This window comes from Podarcis cretensis (assembly GCF_951804945.1).
Source record: "Podarcis cretensis genome assembly, chromosome: 10".
NCBI lineage: Eukaryota > Metazoa > Chordata > Lepidosauria > Squamata > Lacertidae > Podarcis > Podarcis cretensis.
In genome coordinates, this window is record NC_137179.1 from 55312394 (window position 1) to 55324542 (window position 12149).

At 40.1% G+C, this 12149-nt stretch overlaps 1 protein-coding gene across 3 annotated transcripts in view; it reads right to left on the reverse strand.

Moving 5' to 3' along the window:
* The window catches only part of TFEC (transcription factor EC), a 128561-nt gene that overhangs the window by 20078 nt on the left and 96334 nt on the right, over positions 1-12149 (reverse strand). For 2 of the 3 annotated variants that reach the window (XM_079994363.1, XM_079994362.1), the window contains exons 1-3: positions 9126-9403; positions 8369-8614; positions 7017-7112 (exon numbers count right to left, since the gene is read on the reverse strand). In XM_079994363.1, coding sequence (XP_079850489.1) covers positions 7017-7112; positions 8369-8614; positions 9126-9158 — 375 coding nt within the window. In that variant the 5' untranslated portion in view covers positions 9159-9403. Of the gene's footprint in view, positions 1-7016; positions 7113-8368; positions 8615-9125; positions 9404-12149 lie in introns of those variants that run through there. The other variant, XM_079994364.1, reaches the window with a different exon arrangement.

Below are 12149 nucleotides of genomic sequence, written 5' to 3' on the forward strand. Positions count from 1 at the left end.
CTGAGAGGTCCAAAACTGACAGATCCTACTTCTTATACAACTACTTGATGGGGAGTCAATTTGCATCAGCACATAACTTGCAGATGCACCATCTTCTGCATTCTTTCTTCTCATATTCCAAAGCTGATCTCATCCTCCGGCATATGAAACGGTTCTGGGGCTGAGCTCTGGTGATCACCATCTCAAACCAAGCCCAGCTGTAGAAAATTCTTTGTGTCAGTTCTAATCAGGCAGTCACTGTGGCAGGCCCACATCATATTTATTTTAGGCCTTTAAAAAAAAAAAAGCAACACATACATATTGTCTGTTTTTAAAATGCAAAAGACCAAAGGAAAACCAGCTTCCTGGTTTGCATCAGAAAGGACCGACATCTGTGAAAAAGATGATACGCAAGCAAAGGGGCAGCAATTGAAAAAGATATATGAACTTAGAACACAGAACATGGCATGCATCAGACCACTGGTCCATCTCGTAGTATTGTCAACATTGACTGGTAGTAGTACCAGACAGGAATCTTTTACAACCCTGTTGGTACTCTCACCACCCTCAGAAAGTCAGGTGGGGCGTTGGCACAGGGAGTGCATTCTCTGTAGTAGCCCCTAAGCTGGGAAATTTCCTCCCTACAGAGGTGTGTTTGATATCTCCTGACATTTTTGTTGTATGATAAAGATGCACCACTTGACCCTGGCCTTTGACACCTGAGATGTGTATTTCAGAAGACTTGCCCATCTTCATTGACTGTGATTTTTAAAACCAATTTTAATGTTGTATTTTTAAACAGCTGCAACCGCATGATGCAGGATTGGTAAAAATATCTGCTATTATTAACAACAACAACCATATCTGAGCTCCAGATAGACATAAAGTGTAGCTACTTTTCTTGATGCTGTATTATTCCTGAACTACTGCTAGAGTATGAGTTCCCCATGCCATTCAAAAGGCAGATTAAAATAAGGAAAAAGACAAACAGATCAAGGATTCTTATTATGCAATCAAAATTCCACCTCTCTTACCTAAAGGATCAAAGCTAATATAAACTCAAGAATGTCGCCATCTTCTAATTCGCCAAAGGCAGATCAGGGCACAAACTGAGTCAAGCAAACCTCCGTCCAACCAAAACCAGCATGACAGATAACAAAAATATGCTCCACAACATGATAGTCAAGTACTTTGAACCGCTGAAGGCCAGAATATATTTATATAGCATGCACATGCCAACAAATACATTTAGAGAAACAGTACCTTTCAATTCAATGCATTTTACGCTCTTCACTGTCTCAGTCACTATAGGCCAATATGCATCTCTCTCTGTCTTCATGCAACCAAATTGTAAATCATTTCACTCAGTGATGAGAACTGCATTAAATGATTAACGCAGCAAATGGTTAACTAGTCCCTGTTAGATGGTACAACTACACTGAAGTATAACTGAAGCACCAATAAGGGAAACAAAATGCATTTACCCAGGGTAGGTTCTGTGAAAAGATTACTACAAAACCTTAATCATCACATAATAGTGTCTTAACATTTCATTTGAATGAAATATGGAGCTTCTCTAAACTTTAATTATGCCGATTAAGCCAAAGTAGCTGGAGATTATGATAAGAACGTTGTTAACAATGATCTTCTTTTTATCCAAAGCTCGAGGTGTTGTGCAAGTTTCTGCATCTATCTATTTGGTTTACTTATGTATTTATTCTAACTCATCTAATGGGGGACAATGAGTTTCTGCATCTCCACTAGGATAGTGGTTAACACATGTAGGGATGGTAGATCTTGCCTCAGATATGCCCTGGTTATACCCAGACTGCAGTGTTGGGCTGCCTTTAAAGGTGATTCTGAAGCTTCAGTTGCTGCCTGGATGCTTGTGGGGGCAAGACACTCAGACTGTGTTACTCCAATATTGTATCAGTTACAATGGTTGCCTATGCACTTCCTAGTTAAGTGCTGGTTTTGACTTTTTAAAACCTGGAAATGCTACTTGGTGGCTCCAGCCAAAGCAACCTGTCCAGGCTTTGAGATTAGCCACAGAGGCACAGCTCACAGACGCAGCAGTGGGCGTGATTAGGTTGGTTGGAACATGAGACAGGGCCTATTTGGTGGTGACTCGATGCCTAAGGAATTCCCTCTTCTGAAATATACATTTGGCCTCATCCCTATATCCTCTCTGAAAGGATGTGAGCCTGGATAGCTCACTCAGTAGAGCATGAGACTCTTCATCCCAAGGTTGTGGGTTTGATCCTCATGTTGGGTGAAAGATTCCTGCATTGCAGGGGGCTGGACTAGATGACCCTTGGGGTCCCTCCCAACTCTATGATCCTATGATTCTAAATGGGCCCTAAATACACCCCCCAAAAAATCTGCCTTTGGTTAGGAAATTGTTTTTGGCTAAACAAACAAACAATGCAATGTTAAGAGCACTCTTCTCTTCTTCCAGTTAATATGGTTCACTATGGTCAAAATCGAACACAGATCCTCTTAATACAAGAATTCTCAGAGCCCAATGCTCAATCAATTATTTAAGTGAACAGAAAGTATGCTTCTTGAGTGACTTGGTTAGGTAACAATTGCCCAAAAGTAGAATGTATTAAAAATCAACCATATTGATTCATTTTAAACATCGCCACCACTGAGTTAATAAAGTTTAGGAGCTGCACTATTTTCATCTGTCAAGTGGATAGCTGAAATTAGAAGCATGTTCTCATTCATTTCCTAAATTAACTAAAATACAATTTGTTCAATGTTTGTTTCATTTTCTTATCATTTGCTTTTTGGGTTTATTCAGTATAAGTAGCCAACACGGATTGGTTTAATCTTTGAAGTTGGAAGATGAACTAGAAAATATGCATTGCTTTTTGTCCTGTTAATGCACACTCATCTTTTGCTACTGCTGCCACTACTCACACAATGATATCAAAGCTATCAAAAGATATTTCCTCTTCAAACTCAAAGGGGAAGCAGAGCTGTTTCTACCTTGCCATTTGGTCTAGCATTTCAAAACTGCTCACAAACAGAAGGGCTGAAAGACCATATGTAATGGTTAGCTTCAAGCATCACAAAGGACCTCGAGGATATCTAATTCTGAACTCTTAATGCTCTGTGGCTTAACTGCCCATCTGTGACGTATTTTACCTACACCTGCCTCTGTAAACTGCTGAACCTGATGATACGGTAAACAGATGAGTGAGACAGATAGTATCTGGCGACCAGAGCCCTATTCAAGTGTTGGGCAGTTTCTCTCAGTTTCCCATTTTTCTAAAATTTGAGGAAGTTTTTAAGTCATTGTGAAAATTCAGCACCATTTTAGTGCAATTTTCATTTTTGTACGCAATTTTATCCATATCTCTGCAAAACAATTTTCCATAATGTAAAGCATGTTCATATCTTATTTTCCCTGATATACGTATTTCTAGGCATTCATTAACCCAACTAAGTGCATCTTTATACAAACTGCTTGGCTTAATTTTGCACTGTATTGCAAAATCCGGAGAAGTGGAAATTTTACTTTGCCTGCATCAGAATAAAATAAGTAGGTCTGCCTTTAGGTCCATACTGAATTGAATTTACCCCCTTCCCTATAGTTACATCCACTCAATTATCATCCTGTGAGGTATGATCCACATCAGTGTCACCACTCCAGAGCCCTCCACACATTGAGGGCTGAATTTTTGAAGTAGGGAACCTTTTCTACTCTTGTAGGCTCCCCATTCATTTTAGGACCCTGGAAGATCAGACTTCTAAACCTTATGGAGCGCCTAACTTTGTAGAAAAGGCTATCTGCTGTTGAAGTTTAGACCTCAAAACATAAATGGCTGCAGGATTGATAACCATGACTTGGTTAGCATGACACAGTAAGCCAAACCCCAAGACTGCAGAAATGTCTGGGATCCTAGAGAAGAGTCTGCAGTCACTTTGCTCCACCCTGGCCCTTTTTAGTAGCGTCCTGAGCGAAGCCATATTTGGCTTAATGTATTGTCTGAATCTAGGTTTGTGGTTAAGCTAGTCAGTGAAACATTAAGCCAAACCTTGGTTTAGCTCAGCATGTGCAAAATTAAAAAGGATCAGGAGCAAAGTGACTGCAAGCTTTATCCCCAGAGTTTGCACATTCGCGGGAGCCTGACTAAGCCATAGTTTGGTTTACCATGTTGTGCAAACCAGACCAGTGACTTGTTGAAGGGCGTGTAGCCGGGGCCCATCCTTCCCACTGTCCCCTTTGCACATGATGGGGGAATCCTGAAGAGGACTCAGGAGGACACTGAACAAACTAGATGGGCTAACACCACTGCCATGTTTTCATGATCTGGAAAAGCCCATAATAGACTAAGTCAGGAGCTGCTTAGTGACCACCATGTGGTTCATTTCTCCCCACTGGAACCAGACTGGAGTATATAATGATGACATGGCATCTCAGTGCTAAGCTATCAATGACAAGTGTATACCAATCTCATTTCCAGCAGAAGACAGCTTTCTTGGAAGAAGGACTGACCTTTTCCTTATAGGATGGCAACAACTTCCCATCAGCCATTTTTTCAAAGTCTCTCTTCAAGCAGTTGCACTTTGTGTCAGATTTTTTGCTGTTTCCAAAGTAGGAGATCAAGAGCCCCTTCCCATCAAACAATACAAGGAAACCTAACACTGCCCCTTTTCTTATGGAATGGATTTCCTCCCCCAAGAGAAAGTAAGTAGAGGTATTCCACTACAATGGTCCCCCATTTAGGAAGAGTCTTCTTCCCAATTTCACTAATGGAAACAACTTTTTAAAGTAGATGGTTCGGCACTCAAATTGGTACCCATCTCTTTGGGGGCAGCAAAAGAAATACCCACCCGACATATGGCATAACATGCCATTTCAGATCGCAGTGCACACTGAACGTGTGGCACATGTTGTGAGAAACGTCTTCTTCTCTTTTAAAAGATTAACAAATCCCCTTTCCTCTCTTTTTTGTCGCCTTTCTTTTAAAGTATAGTGTGAATTGGTTAGGCCCATCACATTTCTATTTATAAGTGACTGGCAGCTCTAGAATAAAATCTGAGCACTCGAGCAAGGAATGCTTCCCTTTACAGCTTTCACCTACCTTTCAAAGGCTGAACGCTCAACAGGAAGGAAGGGAACAGCCTTCCTTTCGTTCCTACTAAATTACCATGGAATATACTTCAACGGCATATATTCACCAGCCTCTTCAGATGGCATTTATAGAGGAGATAAGGAAATGGGCTGATCCAAGGACAATTGTGTAACACACAGTCTTCAGTGGCGTTTGCAAGGGCCGGGAACAATATGCACCACTCACACACATAATTAACAAAATTCTCTTCACCGACAGTAGACCACATGAAGCTCCTCACACCGGAAAATACCACAGAGCAGGGCATCTTGTCACTTGGCGGACATAGATCTGGGTTTTATGAAATCTGAGAGTAGGTCTAGTTTTGGAACACAAAAATAGTTACAAAATGTTATAGACACTGTGCGCCTAAATGTACACACAGGTGGCCGATTAGAACCTGGACCCATATTAACATTTTCAAAGCTGGTTTGTGGTATAGACATTAGCCACATACATACATTCCCTCCATGTATAGGGATAACTCACAGAGGGCAGAGTAGCGGTTTGTCCAGTCCCTGCAAAATGGCCCCAGGGTATCAGCTGTTGTTTGAATGCTGACACCGCAAGGAGGGCTCATGATCACACGGAGTGCCTACAGGGAAGTACTTCCTGATATTTAGGAGCACCCTTTGCAGACTTTCCATGGACAATATAGTGACACATGATATTGAGGGTGGCGCCAGGAGGCACAGCTCCATGCCATACGCCCCACATTATTATTATCATTTGAATTTATTAGTTGCTTTTTTGCCACCGCAACTCAAAGCAACTTACAATACTTTAAGCAAATACGTGCTTGTCGTGGCCATTTCTCTTTGTTCAAATCTTGTGAGCGGAACCTGGAAATGCAATGCTGAGCTCAAATATCAAGGTGACCTTTGAGTCTTCCTTGGACTTTTAAGTACATCTAGTGTAAAATGTGCCAACAAAGACTTTTGCCTTGCTGTTGTCTTGTGCAGCCTTTTCCAGTTACCCAAGATAAGGCGCTGTTAATATTTAGTCTGGTCCTTTCCCAGCAAAGATGTACTGAGCTTTGAAGATCGTGGTAATCACTGACGAGAAACTGCTCATACAAATAGCACTAACTAGGGTGCAATTAGAAACCTGAGCCTGGGAGATCAGAACTGCAGGATCTCTATGCATGTGGGGGCAGCCGGGAGGGGGGGAAAGGAAATTGTGATATCAGTTTTATTGTTTATGAATTTTAATAATTTGCATGCAATTGATGGCATGAATTTTATAGTTTGATCAGCTGGTTTCTTGAGCACATTTCATATGATTTTGTGAATCAGCTTGGGAAAGTGGAGATGGTGGGGTTGGGGTTGAAAGGCAGCCTATAAATTTTAATAATAACACAATAAATAAAATGGTTAACTTAAAGGTATACAAAGGGATCTGTTCCATTCTTTTTGATGCTCACTGACAATAGGTTCAAAATTTTTTGAATGTTTGAAACTATTACTTAAGTAGAGAAACACAGCTTATTTTGGCCTTACAACATTTTTCCATGTTTGAGTCAAATGTTAAATCAGTTGCTGAATATCAGGTTTGTTAGGCATTCTGGTATGTTCTTAAAAAGCATCTGAGCTTACTGAGTGTTAAAACATTTGATTATAAATTGTCAAGGAAATCAAGATATATAATCAGTGCATTGTAAGAAGGGAAACTTGAGTTCCTATCAGCAGAGATAGCCTATAACACAGATATATATACACCTTTGTAACAAGATAGCATTCTATTGCTCATTCCACCATCCTGAAATTTGTCAGTGGAAAGGATAATTTTCTCAGATAGTTTTATGCAAGAGAGGAAGCCAGAGAACAAATATCACCTTTGTGCAACAATGAATTACAGTTCTCAGTTGTATTCTTCAATAATTTTTTTGAAAGGGAAGTGTCAATTACTTACAGTGCTTTGTAAGAGAAGCGGTGTTTCAGAGCAACCTATCCCTTCATCCTTAAAACTAGATTCCATGTTGATTATGTCATCGATAACGTCCTCCATCTAATAAAAGAAGTTGTCAATGAATGCAAGAGGATGGTGAACAGAGGAACTTATTCTACAAATATTCACTTTTTTTAAAAAAAGAACAAACACTAATCCTTTGATAAAAGAATTCTCTTTGTGATCAGAATCACTTTCAGAAGAGGCATACAAATGAAATGATGATGATAGCCAATACTGTTTGGCTGAATAGCATCATAACAGCATCTCATTTATAAATTGACCTATGATTAAGCTAGGATCACCTGTTTGTGACTAATTCAGTGGGGGAACAACAGCAAATAAGGAACAAAATAGTGCTGAAGATGAGCATGCAGGGGAAAGGATAACTGTGAATAAAAGTATCCTCACATTCAAAGCATTTTGGAAATATTTATGTCCTTCCAAAATTAATACTTTGGGACCAATCCCCCTCCCCCCAAAAATGAGAGCCCTACAACTGAAGCAAACTCATACTGGGGGAAGGTAAATTTTCAATGGCAATGTAAGTCATATAAATGAGGAAGGCAACATATACATAGGACTTTAAATTCACAGTCTGAAAAGATTCCAAGAGAAAGGGGTGGTTTCTAGTAGCAGCCCAGAATGTAGCTATGCATGCAGAATATGAGCTCTATTTGCTATTTATATGCATATATCATGTAAAAACTCTGCAGTCCTTATTTACTGGAACAAGGGGCTGCTATAAAATCCTATAGTTTGTAATTAACAATGGTAGGTTTGAATCCAAACTTAGGTCTTAGTTTGTCATAAAAGTGGGTCTGTAGCCTTATTGGAGGCTATTCAAACTGCCTGCACAGTCAGTTTTGGGTTTGGGAAACCCATTCCTTCAGGTCTGCTCTAAGCATGACTAAATCTGGCTCCAACCTGTGCAAATTTGGGAGGTTTTCTTTAGTCCCGAGACTTGATGTTGAATTAATCACCCCTTAACACATCAGAGAGCAAACATCTCTTTAAGCAATGCTTACGTGATTATAAAAGGACCGTGGAAATCCACAGTGATGACATGGAATTTCATGCATAAGCCTCTAGATCTCACTCAACAAATGTAGTTTAACTCAGGCATATCTAGGTGTAGCAATGCTGAAGAAATGGGAACCTTTCCCCCATCTTGTAAGCTCCATCTAATTTGGCAAACCAACATTCAAGAGGCCTTAGACTATTTCACAGCTCTTTCCCCCATCTTGTAAGCTCCATCTAATTTGGCAAACCAGCATTCAAGAGGCCTTAGACTATTTCACGGCTCTATGACATACCGCATTTTCTTGTTCTCCTCCAAGACTTAATAACTTGGTCACTGGACTCCCAGGAGTGCTGATGTTGGTCGGAGGCATATGCCCACTCCTTAATATGGGCATAGCTGCTGAAGAATGGATTGAATGGGAATGAGATGACAGGCTTTGGCTAGACAGCTTCGCATCCAGCGTTAGGTACTGCTTCACTTGGTGCCTCTGAGTTTGCTGAACGTGATACCTAGATGGATTGTCCAAGTGGGTCTGGACCTATGGAAGAAAAGAAAACGATGAAGTACAATTTCTCTTAGATTAGGCTCGAGGACCTTTAATAATACAGTTGTGAGCAACTAAATTGCAGGTCATGGAAACTGGCTGACACTGTGAACTACAAGCTATACAAGATCTATGTCCGCTAAGTTATACAGAAGCATGGTAGTTTAACTGGACAATGCTACTTCCATAAGCAAACAGAGAACCCCAGCCTTCAAGAAGTCCATTCAATCTTCTCTGCTCCCCAAATTAATTATACAATTAATTCTCCAGCCACAGAAACAATCATCTCAGGAAAGAATGCAATTTCAAGAACGCAGAGTAACCTCAGCATACCTTTGAACATTGTTTTTACACCAAGTTTGAGTTGAAACCCATGCCTAATGTGTACAAAGATCACTGCATAATCCGCCAATAGAGACTTCCATTAGATACAAACTACATCATTGCTCTGCATTAGTAAAATGAGAAACAGCACCCAAACTAGCACTTATTTTCAATAGCTCACCTGATAGTAAGAGCAATCTGTCAGATGAGGCATTTTTAAGTTCGGCACTATCAAATAATCCAAAAACAATGCAGTAGATTATCCCTGACCAACCTCAAGCAATGTGGTATTCTCGATGCTCCTGTTAAGGACTGATAAAGCTTTCAAGCAGCCAGAGAGACCTTATAAATTAAGTGGTCATGCCCAAATCAGCTAATTGTGTCAGAGCAGGCCATCCTTTGATTGTGCTGATTGACAGCCACTACTTCAAACAACTCCCATCTCAGATCTTTGCCACATTCCTACAATTTACCCACTACAGGGATACTGAGTACACAAATATGTACTGTCACATTCACCCTCTGGCTTTCTTGCAATATTATAGTATGACTAATGACAAATTTCATCTAATAGGTTTTCTTCAAATGACCCTTAAGACTTAAAAAACAGTGTTACAGCTCTCGTTTTGTTTTCTTTCCACTTAAACTATCACAGTTCAAAACATGTGTGCTTATATTCCACAAATTTTGTAAAAGGCAAAAGATTTATACGATCTTAAAAGAATTGCATAAGAGTATACATTTTTATACACATCATAATGTTTTGGAATTAATTGTAGCATACAATTCTACTTCCATTCTAAATTAGCCAAAAGTTATTTCAACCAAATTAATTTTCAAGGAAATTTGATTCAAAGGATCAGTCTCAGGCACCCATTGCTGTCACCACAGTACATTATTTATGTACCTTGTCCATCTTGCTATTCTTACTTTCAGTCATTACCAAACATTATAATTTATAAACAAGGTTAACCTAATCTTGTCTGAAATGCCTTTAGTGAGTCTTCCCAAGTCCATTATCCCCTAAACTTTATTCCATGAATCCTCCACAGCAAAAATAAAAGTATGTCCACTTATGGCATAGAAAACAAGTTTGCAAGCCTTATCTAAGATTACACTGTTTCTCAATCAAACCAAAATTGACACTGGTCTCAACCCAACCAGTCCTATACATGTATACCCATAAGAAAGCCCCACTGAATTCGGAGGGATTTAATTTACTTCCAGGAAAGTGTATATAGGACTGCAGCCTTGACTTCCCTTTTCTTTTAGTAGGACAGCTAAGTTGGCATTTGAACTCAATTAAGTACTTAACTTTGCATGGTCACGTCATTACTGAAACTGGGCCATAATTTGAATCCAAGCCTTTAGCTCTCAAGCACAACAGTTTATCTATCCATCTGAACTACCTCAGATCAATGAAACCAAAACTGTATGCATTTATCAAAACTGAAGAAAACACTCACATGTGATGGGGTGTGTGGGTGTGGGTGTGTGTAACATTCTACAGTGAAACTCAGATCCAGACCATTATGATCTCTTTATTTTTCAGAGCCACCACATGCGGTTCAGAGATCACAGCTAAATGTCAGAAACATGTGCAACCAATCCTCTGCATGTTTGCACATTCACTGTCTCAAATGGAGGCTCCTTCCCTAGTCAGTGTGCAGCTTTAATCTTTGCCTTTTGGGTACTATATTTGGCTTCACGTAACAGACAAATTACTGTAAAACTTTTGCAACATCTCCTGCCTGCATGTTTTCAGTTTCAAATTTTCTGTAGGTCTCTTGCACTGTTAGGACTTTTCCTCCTTTACATAAACAAAAAGAACTACAAATGTGTTAATATACATAAGAATCGGAATCTTTGCTAAAAAGCTGGCAATTTGTACAATGAAGACATCACATTTCAAACTAAGGGAAAGCAGCACACATCTGACAAGCAGCTAACCTATTCAAAACATTTGGTTGATCTGTTAAGTTCCTGCTTGTTACAAGCAGCACAACAACTAAATATAAAATATGGGAAGTTTTTGACGTCATCTGGCTCACCAGAACTAGAGCTATGTATGCTTTGCAAAAAGGATGAGAAACTTGTGTACCGTCCATCATTCTTGGCCATTGTTTGTACTGCCTGGGACTAACGGAAGAGTCCATCAAAATCTGGAAAGCCACATGTTGCCCATCTGTGTGGTACAATGATAAACTACAGTGGTACCTTGGGTTACAGACGCTTCAGGTTACAGACTCCGCTAACCCAGAAATAGTACCTCAGGTTAAGAACTTTGTTTCAGGATGAGAGCAAGAATCGCCTGGTGGCAGCGGGAAGCCCCATTAGCTAAAGTGGTACCACAAGTTAAGAACAGTTTCAGGTTAAGAACAGACCTCCAGAACGAATTAAGTTCTTAACCCGAGGTACCACTGTAATTGCATTCAAGAGCAACATTTGATTTCCCACAATATGTGACTTTGAGGCTTGTGCAGGACCAGGCTGGAGTTTGACTTTTTCATTCCAAGTAGGTGTGCAAGGAACTGTGAGAAGTGCATGTACAGACTTTGCTGCTTGTGGGAAGCACAAATTCTGAATGTGGACCTTAAGGATCTTCCAGGCACTTACATAATGGAAGTCATGCAGGAACAAGCTAAAGCACCACCCAGTCTATCATCCTGGCCAACCAGATGCCAGGCAGAGGGCCTTCTCGGTAGTGGCACCCGCCCTGTGGAACGCCCTTCCAGCAGATGTCAAAGCGATAAACAACTACCTGACATTCAGAAGACATCTTAAGGCAGCCCTGTTCAGGGAAGTTTTTAACATGTGATATTTTACTGTATTTTTGGTTTCTATGGAAGCCTCCCAGAGTGGCTGGGGAGGCCCAGCCAGATGGGCGGGGTATAAATAATAAATTATTATTATTATTATTATTATTATTATTATTATTATTATTATTACTCTGGGGAGCCTGTGAGACATATACACAACAACACTTTCCTCCCTTGAGATTCCCAGCAGCTGGCATTCAGAGGCCTACTGCCTGCAGCCGCAAAAGTAATACATGTGGTTAGGAGACACGGATAGACTTATCCTCCAATATTTTGCCTCATCCTCTTTTAATGCCATCCAAATTCATGGCCATCACTAGATGGCTTAGCTAACTTATGACTAAGTAGCCATTCTTGCATAATGCTGGTGATGTGGGGGAATTGCT